Source organism: Camelus dromedarius, chromosome 23 (genome assembly GCF_036321535.1).
Source record: "Camelus dromedarius isolate mCamDro1 chromosome 23, mCamDro1.pat, whole genome shotgun sequence".
NCBI classification, from domain to species: domain Eukaryota; kingdom Metazoa; phylum Chordata; class Mammalia; order Artiodactyla; family Camelidae; genus Camelus; species Camelus dromedarius.
In genome coordinates, this window is record NC_087458.1 from 571,278 (window position 1) to 596,153 (window position 24,876).

The following is a 24,876-nucleotide window of genomic DNA, read 5'->3' on the forward strand; positions in this document are numbered from 1 at the left end:
AGCCCTCTCTCAGGTCCGTGGCTTCCTCCCTCCAGATGGGCGCCCTGTTTCTCCACACTCATGGTCGCCCCATGGTTTCCAGGCAACACAGAGGCTGAGACTAACCTCCTTCCTTCCCAGTTCCGAGTTCCGGGCTGCACCGGTGCCTGGAGCTGCCGAAACGGGGCTGGGGTGGGCTTCAAATTCAGCAGGAATGTATTTTCCTTCCCACAGTTCTGAGACTGGAGATCCCAGATCAAGGTACCAGCACGGCCTGGTTCTTGGAGGGAGCTCTTTTGGCTTCTTGCTCTGTCCATGTGGCCTTTCCTAGGGACACGCACACTGAGAGAGCTCCCTCTCTTCTCCTTAAAAGGCCACTGACCTTATCAGACCGTGACCTCATTTAGCCGTAATTCCCTCCTGAAATCCCATCTCCAAATACAACCACGTTGCAGGCTTCAGCGTGTGAACTTGACGGGCACGCGGCTCAGCCCCAGCAGCCACAAGGTGGCAGTGGAGGTGGGACGCTTACAAGCAACAGACCTTTCTCACAGTTCTGGAGGCCAGAAGCCCACATTCAAGGTGTAGGCACAGCTGGGCCCCTCTGGAGGCAGGCCTTTTTCCATTTCCTGGCCTTTTCTAGTGTCTAGAGGCATGTGCGTCCCTTGGCTTGTGGCCCCTTCCTCCTTCCTCGAAGCCAAGGAGTTTTCCAAAGTGGTTGCTCAGGACAGGCCACCACTTAATTGTGGTCATCCTGGAGGGGATGTGATGGTTTCTCACTGTGGGTTTTTTTTAATTGTTGTAAAATGCACGTAACACAGAAGTACCATCCACCTACAGTGTACAACTCCGTGGTGTTAGGGGCATTCACAGCGCTCTGCCGCCGTCACCACCACCACCCACCCCACGGCTCTTCCCATCTTGTAAAGCTGGGGCTCTGTCCCCACGATACACGCACTCGCCGTCCCCCTGCCCCCGGCCCCCGCACCCACCGTCCTACTTTCTATCTCTGAGAATGTGGCTGCTTTAGGGACCTCATACGAGTGGAGCCGCACACTATGTCTCTTTCTCCAGCTTATTTCACTGAGTCCTCAAGGTTCATCCACGTGGTATCAGGTGTCAGGATTTCCTCCCTTTGTCAGGTTGAATAATAGCCCAAGTGATAACAGTGTTTTTATTTTTGTGGCATTGAAATGACTCCCTGGGGCAGGGGTGCAGCTCTACAAGCCGCCTACCCGCGTTATCTTCCAACATTACCTGCCTGTCAGATAAACAGTGAAAAACAGCCCAGAAACGGAAGCAAACGCTGCTGGTCCCCCAGGTACGGGGATAAACACCGCTTTATCTGGGGTGATAAGGAGACTGATAGTCCGCAAATAACACCTAAAATCAAAGAGAACCCGTGTTCTGGGTGCGGTTTATTTTGGCAAAGGTTTGCATTTTCTTCTCCAATCACAGAACTTCCTATGGAATCAACAGTTTACAGTCTGGCTTTGGGCTGTTCAGGGTTCCGGCGCCTGCTACAGAGACAGGCGCGCCAAGCTTCCTCACACACCTGCTTCCTGAGAAGGTGCGGCCGCTCACCAGCGCGGGTGCCGTACAACGCTCGGTCCAGAGGCAGCGCGACAGGCGCACACGGGACATGGCGTCATTTCTGCTTCACCACAAAACAAGAGTATGGGGGCTTTGGTGGTGGGTTGGGGCGTGGCGGTCTGGCTGGGTGCAGAGCACAGGCCGGGTGGACGGCTCCAGCCACCACAGACCGATGGTGTCCAGCGGCGAGGGAGATCTTTTAGAGTTTGCTTTGGACGCCAAAGTATTTCTTGTCTTTTGGGGAAATGTAGCCATTCCTGAGTGTCAGGTGAGGGGGGTTTTAGCCCATAAGGAGAGTTTCCTACGGCCACCGTGAAGAAGGGCCACATTAGGAAGCTCCTGCCTCATAAGGACCCGTGATGACTCTGGGCCCAGCGGATCCGCCAGGGCCATCTCCTATCTCACGATGCTTAACGCCACGACACTTGCAAGTGCCCTGGCCATCTAAGGTCACGCGTCTACAGGTCCTGGGGTCAGGGTGTGGACGTCTCCTGTGACATGGAATGTTCCAGAGCTGCCCTGCGAGACAGCCCTTGGGCACACACAGCCACTGGGCGCTTGAAACACGGTCAGTGAGATGGAGGCACAGAATTTCACCTGTACACACTTCCAGCTGACTAAGTTGGAAGGTCGCATGCGACACGCCGGTGGCCGTCACATTGGACACCGCCTCTCCGTCCTGGCCCAGCGTGCGTGGGTTGGTGCGTCTGTGAGAGCCCCGGGCGCACGCGGTGTGATGCGCGTGACGTTTAGAGAGACGCTCTCGCGCCCCTTGAAAGCAGAGGTTTCTGAGTTCTGCACACAGACAGGAGGCCGCCTGGGGTCCCGCTCACGTGCTTCCAGGGAGCAGGGCGGGGCTGGGAGGGCTGGGCGCTCTGTCTGGGGCGGGGCGGGAAGACCCGTCAGGGACCGCGGCTCACTCGGGGCGGGCCCTTCGTCAGCCCCTTCGTCAGCCCCGAGGGCCTTGCGGAGTCCCTGCCCCCACCACTGAGGAAAGCGGACTCCGTTTAGTGAGGCAGGACACAGGTCATTCGTCCTCAACAAATTTGGTGTAAAATAAACATGTTTTGGCTCTTTTTAAAAAAGGATCAGGTTTAGTGATGATGTCGGTAAAAGCAGACTGGCTTCAAGGAGTCAAAATAGATGTTGGAAAAGGAAAAGATCAAAAAAGACACATTTCTGTGGAGCTTCTGAGCTGACCTCCCCGCCCTGTTGCAATGGGTAATTGAGAGGAGTTTACCCAACAAAGGGCTGCCACCACCACCAGTGACATGGGGGACAGGCTCCCCTACCGGGCCCTGGGCTCAGCACTCCCACAGACGTTCAGCAGCCCTCAGCCCCACTGTGTGTCTGAAGCACGTGGGGGCCCAGCCCTGGCCCCTGGAGCTGTGGTTCCCTGGATCTGAGGGTCGGGGTTTTATAAAGCTCCCCAGGCGACTGGACGGTGTGGCTGGGATGGAGGCCGCAGCTGTCCCACTTACATTTGTCATAACAAGTTCTATGAAAGGTCTGTGCCCTCATCCCCAGGCAGTAACGTGGAAAGCAGGCTCCCGGGAAAGGTGGAGACACTGCCCCGGAAGAGGCAGAGCCCAGAGCACCCATCTCCAGGTTACGGGCCGCCCTCCCAGGGCCCCACAGCCTTGGCTCCTGCCTCCCCGATGTGTGCGATTAAATTAAGGAAAAGAGGTAGCTCAAGGCAAAACTGCCAAGTCCTGAACTTCACACTTTTGTGAGAAGTTGAATAACGACCTGCAGTTACATTTTGATGGAAACGCCGCCCAACAAGGCACCTGCTCAGACGCCCTGCAGCCTGTGAGGCTGCTGTTCTCAGATGTGGAAGGAAGGGCAGTGACCGGAGGGGGATCTCCAAGCCAGGGCTTGTGGGGAGAGAGAGCAGCCACGTGGCAGCTGCCCGCTTGCACAGGGCCTTGGGAGAAGAGAAAGGCTAGTGACAGGGGACCTTGAAGGAGGAGAGAGGACCGCGGGGCCCTGAGCCCAGCTCCCCCCGCCACACGGAGATAGTGCGTCCCAGCCAGAACCCCAGGAGCAGGGGGTGCCTTCACCTCCACTTTCACGGCGACGGAGGGCTTTCCTCCGTGTGCCCCGCAGTCTTCGTCTCCTGGTAGATGTTCTGCTTTGTAGGTTATTTTTAAAATCTGGCGTGAGCCCTGGGACACTGCGCGTCTCCTGGGAACCACACCAAGCCTGGACACAGAGAAACCATAAACACACGGAGAGGAAAGACATGGACCTCAAAGCCACGGAACAGAAAACAAACACAAGCAGGGCCGCTCCCTGTCCTGAGTGGCGGCCAGACACCGGGGGCAAGGTCTGTGGGTCCACGGGGTGCGTCCTGTGATGTGATGGTGGCTTTGGATTGTTTTGTAGGATTCCTGGCCCGAACAATCAACTTCAAAGCTTATTCCCTTTGCTTTTATGTTATTTTCTGTTTTTGTGAAAGTCCAAGTGTGTGCCCCGCCCACCACCCTCGTCCATCCCGTGCCAAACAGGGATCCGGGCCCTTCCCACCCTGGGCCCCCCCGACGGCCGTCCCCGGGGGCCCTGGTCACCCCACTCTCTCACCTGCCTGCCACCTGCTCCTCCTCTCCTGGATCCCCCAGACTGCGCCTGGTGAACAGCTGTGCCCCGGCGACAACGGGGTGCCTCATCTGCAGGGCCTGTCTGGCCTCGGGAAAGGCCTCGGTCCACGCACTAAGGCCAGCCTCGGGGAGCCGCCCGGAGCTCCCTGCCCCTTATTCCTGCATTCCAGGCATCAGTGGGTCCTGTGGGTGACACCCCTCCCTGCCACGTGTCCCACCCCCACTCCTGTTCTCCATTCTCTGCATTTCCACAGCCCCCATGCTGCCACATCTCTAGCCTGAATTGTATCTCCAGCCCTCTGGTTTCGCGCCTTCCTTCCAGCGGCTCCCCATCTCCACCTAATCCATTCTTCTCTCAATGGTGCAGAGATTTGGGGGGGATGTCAGCAGGACCGTTCTGCTTCCCTATGTAAAGCCTAGGCTCCCATTACCCTTGGAGTTAAGCATGTGCCTCTTCCTGCGTGACCTGGACCCCCACGCTCCCTTCCCGTCGGCCTCTGCACGCAGGGCCCTTGTTGCTTGGGTTGCATCGCCCACTGTCCCCCCTCCTCTGCAGCCTGACCCAGAGCACAGCCTCCCTGCCGCCCCGCCCCCTGCCGTGCGGTCCCGGGCACCCATGGCCGCCCTCACGCTCTGACCTTGTGCACTGCCTGTTTCCCCCAGGAGGGTGTGTCCTCACCTGCTCGCTTGCTCACAGCACTGAGTAAATACCCGTTCAGTAGAAACTGACAGCGGTGCCCCCGCTCCTACAGCCGGGTGCTGCTGGCCGCCCCGTCAGTGGTGCGTGCTCTGCCTCGGCACCTCGACGTGCTGTTCCCCTTCCTGCAAATGCCCTCCCCCCCCCCCCACGCTGTGCTCCTGGACTTCTTTCAGGCTCAGCCCAAAGCCTCCTCTTCTGCGACACGTTTCTCCTGTAAGCCAGCAGTCATCCCGCCCTGGGTGCTGCGCACCGCCTGCCGATGTGTATTCTCACTCGCTCACACATCGCCCACAGGATGCGGAGACCTCGGGCGTCGTGTTCTTCCAAGGCGCGTGACCGTGACGTGTCAGCACGCAGATGGAAGCAAGGCCAAGGGTTAGATGCTTCAGGTGACATAGTCAAATACTCACCTCTGGTCTGGGATCTGATGCTCATAATTTGGGAAGTCCAGAGAAAGGAAGCAGAGTGCAGCAGGCACGGGGCCGGCGCGGAGAAGGCGGAGAGCGGGAGCTGTGCGCGGCCGTCGCGACAGCAGGACTATGCACGTTAGTTAACAAGGTTACCAGGACGCTTCTGAAGTACAGACCTGAACTCTCAGCTCCCAAGATCTGCCTTCACAGCTCTGACCCCCGCCCCTACCCTGGGGTGTGCGGCGTTCTCCCCTCAGCCTCTGCGCCGGAAGCTGAGAGGAAGGACATAGGAGCCCATGTGAGTGGCTCTGCACAGCAGAGTGTCTACAGAATGACGAGAGCTGTGGGCCCGGACGCCGCTGAACGTGGGGTGGGGGGTGCAAGCCGAGTGCTCCTCGTGGTCCAGGGCCAGTGGGCACAAGTCCGACCTGAGGGTCCGTTTGTTCCCCGGTTTCCTCACACACACAGGCTGGGTTGGCTCCCACGTGCATGGAAATGGTAAAATATATGTCAACAGGGAAGAACAATCTTGTGTTTCCACCATCCTTAAGATACGCTCACCAACTGCAGCACTGAAGATAAAGACAGTGTATTTTTTCAGTGTCAAGATTATTCTGTCAGTATTTCCTGGGTCACTTTGGGAGTTTTGTTTTTCTTTCGTGACATTGAAATAGGGGATTTATTTATAAGCAACGTGAAATCTTCTGATCCTTTTTACTGAACTCTGGAAATCCAGAGGAGGCCACCCTACAGGTGTTCTGGGTCCCTGAACACATAAATGCAAATCAAAGGTGCAGACTCCAAAAAGAGGCGTGACATTCAGGCTTTCCGCATGAATGCGCTTTGCACATTCTTTGGTTTGTTTCATCATTCCATAATGAAACACACAGCTTCACCCCAAATGAACATCACAGTTTATTGAACACCACCTGCCAGTGTGTGCCAGTGAGGGTGTGAGGCAATTGCGGAGCATCGGTGACCCAGACAACACCCCCGTCCCGGGGCGCTTGCCTCAGCAGGAGAGACGGTCCAGGCGCGGCAGATGGGGCAAGCAAGTGCGGGACACGCTGGAGGTGACTAGGGCCCCGGGGAAAGCAAAATGAGGGCAGAAGCCAGGTGCCAGCTCAGAGTGGGCCTGCAGGAGGTGAGGGGCGAGGCGTGCAGGTACCGGGGATGGTTCTGGAAAGTTCAGGAGCAGCAGAGGGACCGGCAGGGCCAGGATAAAGCAAGCACGGGGCAAAGCGGCAGGAGAGGAGCTCAGAGATCTGATCAGAGGGGACCGCATCCAGAGTGGGCTTGGGGGCCACATACAGGTAGGGGCTTCGCCCGAGGGAGTGGGGACAGCCACAGCACGTCTCAGGTTCTCGGAGAGGGGAGATGCGGGGCAATGTGCAAACCACGCCGGGCAGAACCGCGCCGGCAGCCGGGGTGGCAAATGCAGGCTGCAGAGACGTCTGCAGGGTGACTCCCAGCCCTCCCGGCCGGGGCTGAGAGAAGGCGTCGGGGGTAAAGCCGAGGCCTCTGGTGCCGCCTCTCGGGGGACAGAGTTGTCCTCAGCTGGCCTGGAAGGCTGGGGGCAGGGACAGCCTCGGGCAGACAGGCAGACTCCATGGCTAAAGGCCTCGCGGCCCTGCTCCGGGCTCTGTAGGCATTTTCAGCTGTGAGAACTGTGCTTTTCGTGTATTTCCCACTCACTCCTGGAACCTGTAAAGGGCAAAATGGCGAGTGGAGGAAGATGGTCAGACCCTTGGCGGGCAGGGCAGCCCCGTGGGCTGTGGGGGAGCCCAGGCTGCTTTGGGGCTCCTGTGGAACGCCCCCAGAATGGAGCCCTCAGTGGCTGGTCCTCTGGCTGGTCACTCCAGGCCTCTGGAGAAAAGGCCAGGAGAACCCTGAGTCCCGTCCCGCTGGTGTGGGTGGTCAGTGCCAAGGGGCAATTTCTGTGGCCGGAAACCGACAGGGCCATTAACACCACCTGGCCCAGGTCTTGGGGGAAAGGGGATTGGGGGGCTGTTCTCAGAGGAGGGTGGGCGCTGGGTGGGAGCTCTAGGGGGTCTGCTGTCTCTATGGGTGAGCTGGGGGGCACAGAGCAGAAAGCAAAACGAACTCATTCCAGGGGCTCGTCAGCTGCGTGACCCGGACATTCCTGCCCCGAGACCATGCCAAGACAGTGACCACGTGGGGACGGTGACCACCGCTCACCACGAGATAGTGACAAGTGCAGCGCTGGGACCACCGTCCTCTCCACGTCTCCTCTGACGCACCTTCCAGCTCAGCCTCCTCTGGGAAAGGAAGTGGAGGGTGGTGGCCCAGCACCCACTGGTCCCACTACAGGGAAGGGGGGCTTCGCCGCTGGCCCCTCCCACCGCCCAGAGACCGGGCTTGGTGTCCCACTTCCTGGAAGGGGAAACTGAGTCTCTGGAAGCTGAGTGGCCTCCCTCCTCCCAGCCCATCAACCACAGCGGCAGAGGAGGGATTTGAACCCAGGACCTCTGACTGTAGGCCTGCCTGGTTTTTAATTTTTTTTTGGTAAAAATTCACATAATATAAAATTAGCCATTAGCCACTTTAAAGTGGACCATTCCGTGGCATTCTGTGCAACCTTCACCGCTGTTGGTTCCAAAGCATTTCATCGCTCCAGAGAGAAACCCAGTCTCTCTACTGTCACTCCCCACCCTGCCCCAGCCCCCGGCAACCACTAACGGACTTCCTGCCTCTCCAGATTTACCTTTTCTGGATGTTTCTTACAGATGAAACCACACAGCAGCGCGTGTCCAGCTCCTCCCCGGAGCAGAGGGTTTTTCTGGTTAATCTACCTTGCGGTGCATGTCAGTGCCTCACTCTTTTTATGGCTGAATGGTGGTCCCCTGTGCACAGAGGCCACATGGATTTATCCATCTATCTGCTGACAGGAGGCCTGAGCAACGAGCAAGGCCTGCTTCCCGGGCCCACCGACAAGGCCAGGTCTGCAGAAGGCGTACCCTTCCCAGTGGCCCGTCACAAGCCCGGATCCTGAAACACGAGCAAACTCTCTTCTTTTTTTCAACTTAGTGGAGCCCCCCGTGGACAAGCTAGACTTATGGCCTCTCCTTGCTTCTCCCGTCACTCAGAAATGCCCAGGGCTTTGGGTTGCACTGGGACTGACAGAGACAGTCACCATCTCCACCACACGGACTTCAGAAAACTTGCTGGGCCTCCGAAGGGAACTGAAGAGCCTGTGGCGGGTAGCCACGTGCCCTTCCCCCCATGAGAACCGGGGCTTTTCCAATGAAGGAAATGAAACCGCCAGGAGCCCTCAGGAGCAGCTGAGATAAAGCCCACTTGTGGCTAGAAGACTCCTTGCTCAGCAGGTGGCGTGGTTGCCTGAGGAAGTCACCTTGGCGTGGCAGCTATGGCTGACGGGCCACCTGGGGTCTGAGGCCGGGCTGGGCCGCCCCCTGAGCTCACTGCCTGTCTCGTCCCTCCAGCCACAGTAGGGCCTGGCAATGGCTGATGCGGGAACCAAACCACATGAAACACCTTCAAGACCAGCCCAAGTTCACAGTCAGTACCTGCTGGGAAACAGAACTTGACCGAGATTGCCAAGTGCGGTCCCAGCTCTTCAAGCGGGCAGACAGGGAAACGTGGATGGTGGAGCACCACGAACAACGGATTTCCAAAACCAGTCTCCAGAAGGAGGAGAGGTACTTGCTCTGTGAAAAGAGCACGAACTCTCGTCCCACACGACTGAGAACAGATGTGGCAGGGCGGCCGCTGAGGCGGGGAGGCTCCCACGCCCGTGGATGGCCTGGTCAGCTGCATTTTTTCCCGGGAGAGAGGATGAGTTCAAAAGAAGGGCCGGGATGTAGGAGGACTCTGCGTGCACAGGCCGTGCCCCTGGGGTCTGCGGAGGGGGTAAGACCACGGCTGCTGAGCAGCGCGAAGGCTCATCCCAAGAGCCAACAGACCTGTCGCGTTTCCCCCGGCCTGGCCCTCTGCCTCCTAGCTGCCACTGTGGTTGCTTCCAAGGAGACAGAGAAATAATACAGGGTAACCCAGTCGGAGAAGCCAGGATGCTAACTCTCTAGTCTGGCGCTCCATGCGGGGCTGTGCACGCCTTGTCTCACTTAGACCCCAGACCACATAAGAAGGAGGTGCTGCTCCCTTCCCTGTGCTGCAGATGTGGACCCTGCTTCTGGAGCCTAGGCCACAGCCCCTCTGTGCGTGCGAGTGGGCGTGATTCTTCACCAGCTGTCAAAGTGCCGCCCAGGGTGGGAGGCAAGCCTCTTAAACCCTGCAAGCGGGCTGCCTCTCAGACCCCAGGGTCTGTGTGCATGGCAGGAAGGCGTTCTGCACACGTGCTTGCTGAGTGTTATTTGTCTACAGGAACAATAGGCTAGCTTCGAGAGGAGCACACCTGCGGATGGCTTTTGCTCGGCATGTTTGTAAAGGACACTGAATCTGCTTCTGCTGATTAAAGACTTTTTAAGTCCACTCAACTCTCCCTGGGCGAGGGGCCCAACTCTTTCTTTCCCAAGGCCAAAAATTCAGAGTTTGTCTCTCCCCACAAACAGTCTGAGAGCAAGCCAGAGGGGCAGGAGGGAGGCCGCGGAGACTCCTCCTTTCCCCAGGGAAGTCGCAAACCGGGTAGGAGAGTCACCTGCTCTTTGGTTTGGAACGGGAGGCAGAGCCACGAGGCCGCTCCTGTGCTCTGGCCAAACTGGCTACGTTTCTCTCAACTTTGGGGATCCGTGAAATGGGACTTCTTCATAAGATTAACAATGTAAAGAGAGTATATGTTCATGGTACAAAGTTTAGGAACAGTAGAGAACTATAAAGAAGAGAAAGGTCATCTGACCCCCCAACCTGGAGATGGTCGCTGTTAACATTTTGGTGTAAATTCCATCCATTTTCCCAGCTCTTTTATAGACACTGCTACTACGAGTGGCTGCTGTGTACTGAGTGGCTCTTTTGGGGAAAGAGATTGTTCTGAGGGCTTTACATGCATTTGCTCATTTGTAGTAGGCGCCTTTAGTCCTACTTTATAGAAAGCGGAACTGAGGCCCAGAGAGGGACAGGGTTTGCCCAAGTTCCTCTAGCTGATGTGCAGCAGAGCCCAGGTGGGAACTCGGGAAGCCTGACCCTCAAGCTCATGGTTATTCTGCTGCCAGGATTCCCCCTCCCAACTTCTTTTTCCCCCCGGTTTCCCTGACAGATAACCGTGCATTCGGGCATGTAATTCGTTTATATCACAAAGTGGTCACCGCAGTAGCTTCACTCACCATCCATCACCTCACACAGTGGCAATCTTTTTCTTGTGATGAGAACTTTCAAGGTCTCTCTTAGCCACTTTCAAATAGACAATACGTTTTGTTAACTGCAGTCACCATGCCATACATTTGACCCCCCAGGACTTCTTCATCTTAAAACCGGGGGTTTTTGCCTTTTGACCACCTTCACCCATTTCCTACCCCCCTCCCCACAGCCCACGTTTTGACATCAGGAACCTGAAAATCACTGCAGATTTGGAGATAACAGAAGAGAGTTTGGGAGAGCCGGAAAAAACACTTCGAGAGGACCTGCTGATGGACCACAGAGGATGGTCTACGACAGATTTACAAACACGGAGAGAATGGTCGGAATGCAGTGCTGATGGCATGGCTCTGTGAAGAACCGCCGTGCTTCCCGGCCCCCTGCACTGGCCCAACATCCAGCCTGTGTTCCTGTGACAGGCTTCTCTCTCCCACAATTGGACCCAGAGTTTCTGAGACCCAAACAGGAGAGAGTGGCTTCCCCAAAGGGCTAATAGTCCACAACCCTACAGAGATACCGCTCTGCCCCACTGAAGCTCTTGCAAATTCTCCGCGAGCGCGGATCAGCTTCTCCAAGGCCAAGGCTCCTGCTCCAAGAAGCCCCTGGGAAATGCTCCTCCATGGAAGAGGCAGCGACCTTGGGGCCAGATTACATCCTGCACCACAGAAACAGGAACTGCTTGTTCCTCCCCAAGGGGGACAGCTCTCCCAGGTCTCAACAGATGGACGTGGGGTCCTGGCTCAGCCAGACTACCCAAGGGTCCACCAGATAGAGCCTTGGAAGATCATCCGCCCTCTATCAAAAGGTTCTTTTACAGCCTGATTTTTTATGGTTACATTGTTTTCTACCCTGTGGATATAGAAACATTTACCAAAGCTGATGTGCCAGACTTTTGGTTATTTCCTGTTGTCTACTATGTTTTAAAACTACAATAAACAACCATGTAGCCAAAACTCCGCTTGCTCCTTATTTCCTTAGAGAAATTTCTAGAAGTGGAATTACTGGTCAAATGGGATCCACGGTTTTAAGGCTTTTGACGGAAACTCCCAAGCTTCCCTGATAGAAATGCCCGAGTTATTCTCCAGCAACCCTCGTAAGAATAAATAGCACAACTTTTAAACAAATTACTGGCTAGTGCTGAAAAGGCTGGATTGAACCTGCCTGGGACAAGAAGCTCCACTGTCACTCCACCAGTAGGTGGTGCTTGTGGCTAAGGTTTTTAGAGTCATGGAGTTCTGTAAGGAGTTTTAGGAGTTGCATCAGGGAAATCAAAGCAAGTTTGCCCTTGGAAATCTAGGACGGTTTCATCTGAAAACCAAGTAGAAACAGACGAAGGTGCCTAACAGCCGCGGGGGAGTGGAAGCGCGCCTGGGGTGTTGTCACCTCCCAGCTATTGTCTCCGGCCACTTCCCAGGAGCCCCCAGAGGGAGGCACCAGCATTCCACACGCACAAGCTGTTCCTTCCTCCTCCCTTGTTAGTTCTGGTTCCTTCTGACCAGCTCTCTGGCCCTTAGGGCTCTTGGCTTATCGGCATTGTTAATTTCACACTCTTATGTGCAATTATTGATCGCCTCTCTGTGTCTGGAAGAGGCACTCGCTGTCACCGGCCTGGAGCCCAGCGCAGTGGCCAGCACAAGGACATGCCCGCAGGTGTCAGCTGTGGGAATCGCAGGTGGAGGGGCTTGGCATGTCCCCTTGGAGCATTGCTAAATGACTTCCTTCCACCTGAAACCGAAGTATATCCTGAGATGATCAAGTCTTCGCTGCTTAACTGTCTAGAGGCAAATAAACCACAGGAAGAGGGTGGCAGAATGACCACAAGTACATGTGGGTTCAGGGTGAGAAGGATGGGGTTCCAGCCCACTTGCTGGTCAGACAAGTTCCATTGCTCTGCTAAACCTCAGTTTCCTCGTCTACAATAGTAATGGCACCTTCTCTATTAAATACTTTGCACACTGGATGCTCAGCACAGCACCTGATAAAGACTCGGAGGTTTGCTCAGACTTGGGTAATCTGGTCTCCTGCCAAGCAGCGGCCTCTGAAAGGACAGGAGTGGAAGGGTTGGTTTTGATTCCCCCTAAGCCACCAACTTAGACATCTTGCAAGCTAATATTTGTGTTGTAGGGCCTTCGGGCTGCCGAGATTTTGTTTGGCTGGCACATTGCTGATGAAGGGCTGGCATGTTGGGGGCAGGGGTGGGTTGATGAGGAAGGTCCAAATGGCATGCCTTGGCTAAGCTCCCCTTGAGATGGGATTCGAGATTCTTCCCCTGTTCACCTGCCAGTTTCGTCCACAAGCATGTCTGAGTTCTTCCTGTTTCCAGGCCCAGGATACCTGGTTGCAGTGCATTTCCTCCTCTGATTCTGACCACTGGTGTCCTGGCTGCCCTTCCTAGGAGCTCTTCCAGAACACGGCTAAAACTCCTTCCCCCCAGCAGCTTGCCTTTGGATTTTCGGGGTAGATTTGGGGGCAGGGGTTCTCATGGTGCTCCTTCAGGGACCCCCCTGGGGGGGCAATTCTGTTAATGTAACTGAGCTTCTGCAGATTTCTTGGTTTCCCAGAACCTGTGTCACTGCTTCTCAAAGTTGTGTGCCCCTGAATGCTGCTCTTGGGCAAGGAGGCGCCCCTTGGGGTAAAGTGGGGACTTCGGAGCGTAGGAAGGAGCTCAGACGTGGCCTCAGCACTTCCCTCTTCTCTTCTTCTCTGAGCTCCCGCTCACTCAGCCCTGAGATTCAGCACCCCAGGCCCACCCTGGGCCTTGGGCTTCCCCCAGGAGGGGTTCTGATCACTTCATACCTCCGAGGTCCCCCGGGGTGAGCAGACGGCGCGGGATCCTAACACCTCTGGGACAGAAGCCGGCAGCACAGTGGGCTCCCTCTAGGGGGCAGGCAGGCCTCCTCTGAGCCCCAAAGGCACCCAAAACCCGCCCATCCCGTGCTGCAGGCCGGCCCTGCGGCAGCGCCAGCTCCGCCAAGAGCAGCGGGGTCCCCGCGTGCGCGCTCCGAGTCGCCGCGGACTGGGGCGGGGGGAACGCCGGAGCCAGCCGGGAGGGCGAGGCGCCCAGCGCTCCACGTGCGCGGGACGGGCCCGGGGCGGGGCCTTGCGGGCGGGGCGGGGCCGGCGGCGGCCTATAAAGGGCGGCGCGGTGCCGCGTGGGCTGACGCAGCGGCTGTCGGCCGCGTAGTGGGAACGGGTCTTCTCCGGTGGGTGGCGCGCGCCGGCTGTCTAGCCCCCGGCCCGGCCCGGCCCCGGCCCCGGCCCAGCCCAGCCCAGCCCAGCGCGGCCCCGCCGGCCGGCCCAGCAGCATGGCGGGCTCGGGCCCGAAGCGGCGCGCGGCGGCGGCCCCCGCGGCGGCCGAGGAGGAGGAGCGGCAGGCACGCGAGCGGATGCTGGCGGCGGGGGGCGCGGGGGGCGCGGAGGGCGCAGAGGGCGAGGGCGTGACCCTGCAGCGCAGCATCACGCTGCTCAACGGCGTGGCCATCATCGTGGGCACCATCATCGGCTCGGGCATCTTCGTGACGCCGACCGGCGTGCTCAAGGAGGCGGGCTCGCCGGGGCTGGCGCTGGTGGTGTGGGCCGTGTGCGGCGTCTTCTCCATCGTGGGCGCGCTCTGCTACGCGGAGCTGGGCACCACCATCACCAAGTCGGGCGGCGACTACGCCTACATGCTTGAGGTGTACGGCTCGCTGCCCGCCTTCCTCAAGCTCTGGATCGAGCTGCTGATCATCCGGCCCTCCTCGCAGTACATCGTGGCGCTCGTCTTCGCCACCTACCTTCTCAAGCCGCTCTTCCCCACCTGCCCGGTGCCCGAGGAGGCCGCCAAGCTCGTGGCCTGCCTCTGCGTGCGTGAGTACCGGCCCCGGGACCCGGCGGTGGCGGGGCGGGGCGGGGGGCGCACTCCTCCAGGACCATCCCCGGCCGTCTCCGGCCGTCCCCAGCGTCCGGCGTCCCTGGGCGTCGCCGCAGTTCTAGACTAAGGCCACGTGCGTTTCATTCATTCGTTTCCACATCACTTTGGGAAATCCGCAGTGAGACAGACAGCAGAGTCCCCGCCCCAGTCCCTGGCCGGAACTCCGCTTCCCACTCAGTCCGTCCAGAGCCGTTGAAGTGAGCAATACCCCTGCCTTCTTGCAAAGGCTCCCACGTGGAGCGTCTGAAAGCATGTTTCCTGTCTGACTTCCCAAATGCTTACAATTTGTCAAGAGAAAGAAATTGCATTAAAAAAAAGCATTTAAATCAGCTTCTCAGGAAAGGCTGACTCATACAAAACCAGTAGTAATAAAGTCTGTGTGGGTGGCTGAATGAACGTTGCTGGTTCAGGCGGCAGTGCTTAGTCCCTGAAGGCTGCCTGCTGAGAGTAAGGGGGGCTCAGCTGCAGCTTAAATGTGTGGGTTTGGGGGTCCCAAGTTGTGCTGAAGAACAGCCATTGGCCAGAGTCCCAATGTTGGACAGGGTCCCAGTATGTTGGTGGATGAGGGCCCAGTATGTTAGTGGGCTGTTTTCTCCTGGGATTTCAGAAAAGAAAAAGAAACAGCACCTGCATGAAAAGCCACGGAATTTTCTTATCTTTTCTTGGTTTCTTGGCTGTTGGCAGTTTTACACCTACCCCCTGGCCCGCCTCTAAGGAGGCCTGCAAGACGGACGTGCCCTGCTTTCAGAGCTGCCACCTGATTTGCGGCTCTGCCCAAACCTTGATGGTGCACAGATGTGCAGAGCTGGCAGGGCTGGTGTGTGGTTTCTCCGGTGGGAGCCTGAGACGCAGGGCCTGTGACCTGGAGTGGCTTCTGCCCAGCAGTGCGTGCTGGTGCTGTTGGGATTCTGGAGCGAGCGGGCCAGCTTCCCGCAGAAGCTCGCTGCAAGGTGGTGATGGGGGCCAGAGCGGGGGTCTTTCAGAGCTCCAAGGCACACTCCAGAAAGCGGTGACTCCAAGAGGCCTGAGATCCCATGTTCCTGGGACTGTGACAGAGCAGTCACGCCTGGGAAGGGGGACATTTTGCCTTTTGGGGGAGTCTCAGCGAACAGGATTTCAGCTTGAAAAAATTTTTGATCCAAATCTAGGAACAGTCAAAGCAATTCTCAACCTGCCTGAGGACAGGGGAACCTGGTGGGCTCTTGAGGTGATGCTTTTAGACTAAGTAAGAAAAAGTCCCTCTTTGTTGGCTTTTGGCATTAGGATGATTTTAGTGTCTGATCTCCACCGTGGCTAGATCCGATTTAACGCTCCCGCCCAGGATGTAAGGACAACGCTATCTTTAAAGGGCCTGCTCTGTAGGCTTTAAAAGTGGGCCCTTACTTTCTAACCCTTTGGGGTTTAAGCAGGTGAGGCGTCGGGGTGGGTTCTGGAGGGGCCTTGGCTACTAAGTCACAAGGGTCACGTGAACAGCACCCCTTTTGGTGTGAGCTAGGGAGACGGCCTTCATGTGCCCACCGGCCACGTGGAGCTCTTTTCCTCTGAAGCGCCCATGTGAGTGTGTTGTGTGCGTGCGAGTTGCTTTTTCTCATGGAAAACAAACTTCCGGTAACAAAAAGGGATATGCTGCCTGCAGGGGTAAGTGCGTGGTCTGACTTGCCCAAGGCCAGCAGAACTCAGAGCTGGGCACCGGCAGCTCACACTTGTGCACAGAGGAGAGTCTGGACTTCCCAGGAAGGGACCCACCCCTGGGGGAATCTGAGAAGGCTGTGAAGGGCCACGGGAAGTTTCTGAGTGTCATTTGATTGTTGCACACAGGCCAGGTTCTAGAACTTCTCCCTCACAGGAGAAAGGGCCCTGTGCACTGCCTGTGTCCGCAGTGCCTCCTTACAACGGGCATGTGCGTGGGGCCCCGGGCTGTTTTCGGGGTCTGCACTCCAGCCTGGCAGCCGTGCAGTGGGTTGTGAATGGCCGCGTGGCCGCTCTTTCCAGCGGTGGGCGGGGGTTCTAGAGCCAAGTTCTCATTTTCGCAGGTTGATCTTTTCAGTCCCCTGGGCGCCCCTCTGCTCCTTGTGATGCCAGTTGGCTTTGGTGCTTGAAATGATCCTGCTGACAGGGTAAATGGGGTGGGGGGAATCCCGTTTCTGGTAGGTCTGACATAGAAGTGACAAAATGGGGCCCTCCGTGTGTGGCCCTGGTGTTTTTGTCTTTGTAACGAGTCATGAAGGTGAGAGACGCTAGGCTTGCTGGCGCTGGGAGACTGGTATGAGACCCAGCTTACGTGGGTTACTTACAGCTTAGTGAAAACTTGGTGGCGTTTGTTTGAGATTCAGGTGACACGGGTTTTATCTTTGCGGAGAAGTCGCTCAGGCGAGCTGAGATTGTTCCTGGGCCGGGTTTTCATCCCCAGTTTTTCCAGCCTCCCTGGCCGCTCTCTCTGAGATGGGAATGGTGGCATCTGGAGAGGCCGGAGGCAGGAGCACACAGGGAACATGGACCCACCGTGGTTCAGAAACCCAGCTGAGCCCTAACGGGTCCTTGATCTCACGGGAGAATCTCCTAGAAGAAGGGAGAGCCTGAACCCCCGTCCCTCTGCTGACTCAGCCTGTCTGAGCTGTGGTCCCTCTTGTCCAGGGCACGCAGGTGTCAGGGAGGTGGCTGCAGATCTCTGGGCGCCCCCTCCTCTCCCTCCCACTGGATAGGACAGCCACCTGCACCCCCTAGTTGTCACGCATGTCACCCATCAGTCTTAGCAGAAAGAAGGAAGGGAGGAGTTAAAGGGGAGGGAAGGCCAGCAGTTCCCTGTGGGGCAGGGGCCGAGCTGAGCTGCCCATCGCACAGGTGTCAGCCTGTGGCCCTGCCTGGTGGGGATGGGGCAGGGTGTCGGCATCTCCTGGGGCTGGGGACACGCCTGTCCTTCTACAAGGAAGGGTGCAGATCAGGCATGGGTTTTGTGGCTGTGGGTGAGTCATGGCCAGTTGACCCCAGGGTAGGTCAGTCAGTTGGGGTGATGACCCGGAGGAGAGGGGAGGCCATGGCAGCATGACTTCCCTCCCCCAGCCCCCCCTTGTGACTCTGTCCTGGTGGTGTGGCCCCATCCTATGCGATGTGCTCACCGCTGTGTCCCCTGTCACAGCGAGGCCTGCATACAACTGCCGGTTCAGTGTGTCTGGACGCCTGCCAGCCGCTTGGCGTCAGCCCCTTGCCACGTGAAGCAAAGGCCTCTAGGTGTTTCCAAGGAGCTGGCCACCCCAGCATCGGGAGCTGTGAGCCGAGTGCAGACGGCAGCCTGGTAATTAGCTCTGAAATCTGACTTTCCCAGCCAGACGTGAAAGCACTCCAGCCCCAGGTCACGGGACAGCCTGGGGCCCGGCAGGGGCTTCACAGGGCGCGAGGCCCGAGGGAGGCGGGAGATGTGGGGGGTGTCTCTAGCCGGTCTCCCCTGGGTCACGGACCCCTTTGATAATCCCATGGAATGTGCGCCCAGCACACCCAATCCAAACTCGTAGTCACGAGGTTCCCGGACGCCCACAGTCCCAGCCGGGTTGGAAGCCACCCCTGCCCCCTGAGAGCATGGCCCCATCAGAGACTGCCCAGCCTTTGAAATCGGTGTCACCACCCCCCAGGTTACAGCCAGGGGGACCAAGGCAGTGGTGGGTGGGAGCCGCAGCTGTGGTGCCCTCTTCCACCTGAGCCGTCTTTGTCTTGGCGAGGGTGGCAGGTGCCAGTGGTCTGCCACAGTGTCGGTTACCACGTCCAGGCACCTGGTTGCTGGGGGCAAGCACTTCCTGGATGTGAGGTTTGTGCGTGTCCTGGGGTCTCCCTGGGAAATGCTGCCCACCTCTCACCCCCAACTGTGGGGAGTCAGACCCCTTACAGGGAGCCACCTAAGAAAGCATCCATCTTCTCTCAGAACCTTCACTTTGCAAATGAGCTTCCAGGGTGGGGGCAGGTGTGGGGGTGGCGGCAGACAGCTGCCCCTTGGGTCCCAGCTGCCCAGGGCCCTGTCCTGTGCCCACGCTGGCCTCCAGTTCCCGTCCCCTCCTTCCGCGACTCACAGCGGGTGCCGGGGACAGGGCAGGTTATGTGCTCACACCCCCAGGCGGTGTGACCTTCCCACGCCCTTGTCTGGATTGTAGGCTAGGGGAGCTGCCCAGAGCACACCTTTCCCCACCCCTAGGCCTTGCCCCATTCTGTTCCCACCAGCTGAATGCTACCCAGGCCGGCAGTTTCTTGGCTCTGATGGTTGGGGTCCCATCTGCATCCTGGCAGGATCCTGAGCTCTTGCTTGTGCAGGTGGGCAGTCCCAGGTGGCCTTCCTGTACTCCTCTGCCGTGGGAAGGGGTGTCGTCCCTCCTCCACACCTGTCCACCGAGACCTGCCTTCAGGCAGGGGCATTTCCCTGGCTGCGCCCACCTCTCCCCCATGGGATTCGCCTGCTCTGAAGCCTCCTGTGTGATGCAGGCAACCCAATCCGCGCTCTGAGTCACCCTGACCTTGGTTGCTGGCTGACAACCCAATCATCCGTGAGCTGCCCCGAGTGTAGGAGTACAGAACTGGAGCTACTGCCCGGAGACTGTGACCCGTGACCAGCCCAGCGTGTAGACCCTGTCCACATGAGCTGCCTGAGGCTGTTGTGGGACCCAGCCCTCGGTGCGGACGCAGGCTGTGTGGCTTTGTGTTCACCTGGCCCCCACCTAGGGGCCCCTGTGAGCCTCAGTCAGCTGGGAGGCCCAGGGCTGCTGCAGGAGACCTGTTGGGGCCTGGTGCTCTCTCTGGCTGCGTGACCCAGGGCTGGGAGCTGGGCCTCTCTTGGCCTATGTTTCAGAGCCTGGGGCAGGGCAGGGGTGGGCAGGTTGTGCCTGCGGAGGGAGTGAGAGTTGGCTGTCCCATCACGGTGGGGGCCTAGTGCCAGATGGACTGTCCAGGGAGGAACATGACAGAGCAGGTGTGCCTGGCGAGGGGACAGTGACGCTGCGGCCCCACCAGGTGCAGGGGAGAGGCTGTGGGTATGCTGCGCGCAGCGGCAGCTGGAGGGGCCTGGCTGGAGCCACCTCGTCTGGTCATCCTGTGTGGTCGCAAACACGTGTGACAGGCCATCGTGTCAGGCCCCTCAGAGCCGAAGGAAAGGGCAAAGCTGGGTGTAGGGTGGGGGCGGCTGGAAGAGGCAGTCGGGAGGGAAGGCCTGTTCCGGGGCTCTCAGCTCGGGCTGAGGAGGCCAAGTTCAGGGTCCGGACGAGGAGGGATGCTCCCCAGAGTCTGGGTAACGAACATTTTGTTCTCTGGGTCGGTGTGGACTAGCAGGTCAGCTCCCCGTTGCTGTGGCACAGAGAGAACTTGAGGGTCGGCTTCTGTCCTGGTCACAGGTGAACAGGGGCGTCATGAGTGTCCCCCAGTCATACGGGAGGGTCCGAGGGCCCCGCCAACGTGAGAGCCTGCTGCAGACTCAGGTCTGAACCTGCATGGGGCCACGCCCCCACCTGTCCGTCTCCCCCACTCCAAGGGTGTCAGTAGACTTGTGTGTTCATGGTGGGTCTCCACCCTGGCTGCACCTCCAGCCACCCAGTTGGGAACACTGATGCCCAGCCCCCTGCCGCGACCCAGCAAAGTGGGAGCCCATCATGTGTCAGGGGAGCAGGGGTGGAGACTGTCACGGGCAGCCAGGGTTGAGGACCCCAGTCCAGTAGCCAGAGCACAGGAGTGGGACTTAGAAGGCCGGGGGATCCTCACCCCACTCCCCTGGTTACAGCTGTGTGACTTTTGGCAAGTCAGATAACCTCTCTGAGCTCCATTGACCGCCAGCTAACCAATGAAGGTGCTGGGTGGATGCTGCAGTGTCCTCTCGCCCTGAGGTGCTGCAGCTGCAGCAGGTTTGGGCAGGGGTGGGGGTTTCCAGGCCCCAGAGGTAAGAGCCAGGATGGGACTGACCACGGAGTCCCCTGCACGTGCACCCCTGCTGTCCTTGGCAGGTCTTCACTCGGCGGTGACCCCTGGGACTAGTAACCTGGAGGCATGCCAGGCGGTGTGTTTGCATGTTAAAATTCACCCACCGGGCCTGCCGCAGTATTCCTCTTTAGCTGATGAGGAAACAGATGCTCAGACTCACTAAGCAACCTGCCCAAGGTCACACAGCATGTCAGGAACTGGGGCTGACTTTGTGGGGGAGACTCCTTTCCTGTGCATCCTGGCTGTTGTTGGGGCCAGGTGCTGGGGGTGCTTTGGGAACCTCCATGTTTTGCAGGGCTCTGCTTTGGAAGAACCCACAAAAGCGAGATATGGCTGCTTGTGGGATTCCCTGCTTACTGCAGGGCTCACAGGTCAGCACATCTCAGAGTTGACTGAATCTGCCTCTGTCTGGCATATTTTGAAATAAAGTGTCAGCCCCATTCCAGATGCTCACGGACACCTCCACCACCGAATGGTGGGGAACTCTGTATGGCTGGGCGTCCCCCAGCCTGGTTAAAAATGGGAAACATGAAACGCATGTTCCAGGGCTGGTCACATTTGAAAATGTGACACAGCGTGTTAGTAATTCTTTTTGCAGGAAACCAGGGCCTCAACAGGTGAGGGTACTTGGGGGGCAGTGTTCCCCACTGGACCGAGGTGTCACATCCGGCCGTGGCAGAGATCCAGCACCAGAACTGGAGCCATGGGTCCCATCTGAGCAGCCCCCGCCCTGGGGAATTCCTTCATTTTCTGTCAGTTTTCCAGACCCTTTGAAGGCTCCAATCTTGAGTGGCCAGCAGTGGGGTGGTGGGAGGTCTGGAGCTGGGCTGTCCCCCTGAGCGGGCTCTGCCTTTGAGCGCGTCTGGAAGGGAGGCTGGCCCTCCTCAGGTGCTTGGGTTGTGGTGGGGTCATGCTCATTCACTTTCTTGGAGTCAGTACAGGTGAATCAGCTGTCGTGAAGCCACATTTGGTTCTCCATATGGGTCCTCGAGCCTGCAGCAACAGCATCCCTGACCATGTCAGACGGCAGGTTCTTGGCCCCGCCCAGGCTGCCCCATCAGACCCCAGGGACGGGGAGACCTGTTTTATGAGGTCCCCAAGGACTCTGATACACCCCGAATGGGGGCCTCTGTCTGTTACTAGGAGGGATGAGAGTCAGGGCAGGAAGTGAAGAAATACTGGGAGGGGGAGTTGGGCCTGGGGTGGAAGGGGCCCTGCCAAGCCCAGAGGACATCTGGGTGTGCAGGGAGGGAGGAGGGCCCCCATGTGCCCGGGTGGGTTTGGACTACAAGGCAAAGGCAGGACAAGAAGCCAGAGCGACAGGATGCCTGTCCAGTGGTCAGCCCTGCTGCTGGCCGCTCTCCTGGCCACCTGGGCCACGCAAGCCTGTGGTCACTGGCCGCAGTCCAGGAGCCCCGGCCCACTGGCAGCCAGGGCTCCGGGTCCCAGTGCCCAGTGAGTGCCGCTGTGTTGGACAGATATTCAGGCTCCAGATCAGCAGGCAGACTGGCTGCCTGGGCCCAGGGCTTGTCCAGCCTCGGTCACGAGGTCGGATGCTGCTCTCTGGCCCAGTACCAGTGCTTCCCCGGGCACCCAGGTTGGCTGAGCTTCCTGGAACCCTTGCAGCCGGCAGCCACTTCCTGTCCCATCTCGGGGCCCTGTTGGCAGAGCTGCGGGCAAAGCGGGGGTCATTTGCCTGGTGTCTCGACTGCCCCCACCTGTGTTGGGTGACTGTTACCCCTGAGCCTCTGATCTGCTTTGCCTCAAGTATTGACCCATTTTATCAAGTGCCCTAGAACCACGTGCAAAAAGGACCTTTCTCACAGGCTCATGTGAGGAGCCCACCAGCAGCTCATTAGCAGCGAGGGCCTCAGCTCTGGGGCTCTGACCTGGGGGCCCTGCATCAAACCCAAGTGACTCCTGTCCCCCCCCATCCTGGGAGAGGGATGGTCCCCATAGAGCCCTGGGCCAGGGAGGAGGGCGGGTCCACGGTTACAGCCCCATACACGGGGACAGTGGACAGAGTCTCTGGCCAGCTGGCCCCCGGATGCTGCGGTTCTGGATGATTCCATTGGGCTTGTTTGTCACCCTTCTCTGATGTGTGTGCCCTGGAGTGAGCAGAGCGGTTAGCAGTGAGGGCACCTGTGAGGAGGGCGCTGGCAGGAGTGTCCAGGGCCCTGGGCGAGGGAGCGAGCTCACATATACAGCAGGAGCTCACATGTAGCCCTTTCTGCACCCGTAACGCCCAGGGGAGAGCAGCGCTGGTCACCAGGCCGGTAAATCCCATCAGGGTTTGACCCTCTGTTGGGGAGGGAAATGGATTTTGGTGTGTTGTGTGCTCTGTTTTGGTGTTTTTAAATGAAAACAGGCTGCCCTGCATTTCCAGCCCTCCCTTGTGAGCGAGACAGCCCGCCACCCGCATGGCACTTACTGGAGCCCACAGGACCACGGTGTCCTGCCCTGGAGTGGTCATGCCTGGGGGCGGACCCGCAGCTGAAGGGTTTATCAGGAGGTGGACACCTGGGGGCCTGGAGGTTCAGATAACTGGGCCAGAGGCCTGGGGAGGGAGCTGTCGTGCTGCTTGGATAAGCGCCCTCCCCCGAGGCTGGGGAGCACCCCTCCCTTTGGTACATCCTCCTGGCACAGCGGGTAGGGAAGCTGAGAGAGTGAGAGAGGCTGTCCTGAGTCACTCTGGTGGGCGGAACCCCGTCATCGTCCAGTCCCTGCAGGCCACCCCACGCTCAGGGTCAGAGAGGGTCCCAGAGGCGCTAGCATGGGGGTTCTGAAAAGTAGCAGATGGGGGACCCCCGTGCGTCACTGAGCTCCTTGGCCAGCCCCACTCCGCCCGTGGTCAGCAGTGAGGCCCTGGTCACACCCTGCCCCTCCAGCCCCTGCGGGAGAGCTAGGGCCCTGTCCAGGGGATGGAGCGCAACAGCTGAGAGCAGGCGCAGCCCCCGGCCGCCTCCTAGCCCAGCTCTTGTTAGGGCCCAGAGACACGGGTCCTGGTGAATCTGCTTATTTACTTGATTCTGTTTCATCTTGGAGTTTTCAGAAAGGACGCTGCGGAGAACAGTAGAGCATTTGTTTAGTTGTCGGCTGAAGTCAGTGAGCGTTGAAGCTTCATCGTGTATTGTGGTTCTTCCTGTGAAGGAAATGGAAGTTACAAAGTCCCCTTTATGCTGTGATCTGGCCCATTTCCCTCCCTACTGTGCCAGCCAGCCAGCCTCGCAGTCCACTACCTGGGACTGGAGTGGGGCTCTGACTCCTGCTGGGCGGGCACCGCAGTGCTGGGTGGAGCCCCTTCTTCCTGAAGGAGGGCCTGGGGGCACTGGAGGAGGAGCCCCGGGCCTCGGTCCCGCCCCAGTGACCACCACAGCAGGACAGCCCTGCTGCTGGGGGCGCTGGGCCAGCCACCCCCCGTTCCTAGAGCCTCAGAGCTCTCATCTGTGAGGCAGGGAGAGGTGCCCCTGCTTCCGCTGGGGTGGGGACCGCACACGGGGCGATGAGTTGTCAGTGGTGACAGCAGCCACCGCTGTGCTGGGTGGGCAGTGGCGGGAAGAGCCGCCTCCTGGTGTGTAGACTAGCCACCGCCCCTCCCGCCCTCAGGGCATGAATGGAGAAGTGATGCAATCCGCCCGCTTCTTGCCGCATCCGGAAAGGAGGCCTTGCCCTCTGGCTGTCGCTCCCTAGGCAGGGAATGTGAGACTGTCCGGCAAGAGCCCCGGGGCCGCCCTCTCGCTGTGCAGCGGTGGTGGAAAGGAGGCTGGGCTTGTCCTCCAAGGGCCCCGCGCCCCAGCCCCCAGCCACGCGGCAGGTGGGACGGGGAGCACTAGACGGGACGCCCAGGAGAAGGGAATTCCAGGAATTCTGCTGCTCACCTCCTCCCCCGCCCTTCATTGTCACTTGAGGGGGGCATCAGACGGCCCCTACAGACCTGGGTCTGCCCCCAGCACCTCGGACAGGGGGCCTCTTGGAGCCTCTGTTTCTTCTGTGCTGACGTGCTTACTCCAGGACAGCTGTCTCCCCCTCGGTCCTGAGGGCCTGGACAGAGCGTGTGTCCACCCCAGAGCCACACGGTGAGGGCCCCTGGTGCTGCCTGGCCTCAGATCCTGCTGCCGGAGGTGGCTTCAGTGCTGTGACACGGATGCTTTGTCACGAGACCCCGAGGCAGCTCATTTTACCACCAGCCTCTGACAGGTGCAGAACCACAGCCTAGGAGTGCAGGGAGCTCAGCCAGGGTCCCCACGAGCAAGGGCTGCTGTGGCTCTTTGGTCACAGGCCTTTGCTGTCGCCGCTGGCAGGGGAGCTTCTGAGTATTTCAGCTTAGGAATAGCAGCCAAAAGCAACTAATTTCAAAACAGTGTTCAACCTGGGCTTTCTGAGAGCGTTGCATGCAGTCTTGGCCTTTGGTTGCATCAGCCGGAGCGTACAGCAGCCAAGAGAAAGTGA

General features: G+C 58.8%; 1 protein-coding gene across 1 annotated transcript in view; it reads left to right on the forward strand.

Annotated features, from left to right (window-relative positions):
• The first annotated feature begins 13,756 nt into the window (after window positions 1-13,756).
• Window positions 13,757-24,876, forward strand: part of SLC7A5 (solute carrier family 7 member 5) — a 30,918-nt gene continuing 19,798 nt past the window's right edge. Inside the window, exon 1 of the mRNA XM_031436630.2 lies at window positions 13,757-14,417. Coding sequence (XP_031292490.2) covers window positions 13,877-14,417 — 541 coding nt within the window. The 5' untranslated portion in view covers window positions 13,757-13,876. The remainder of the gene's footprint in view (window positions 14,418-24,876) is intronic.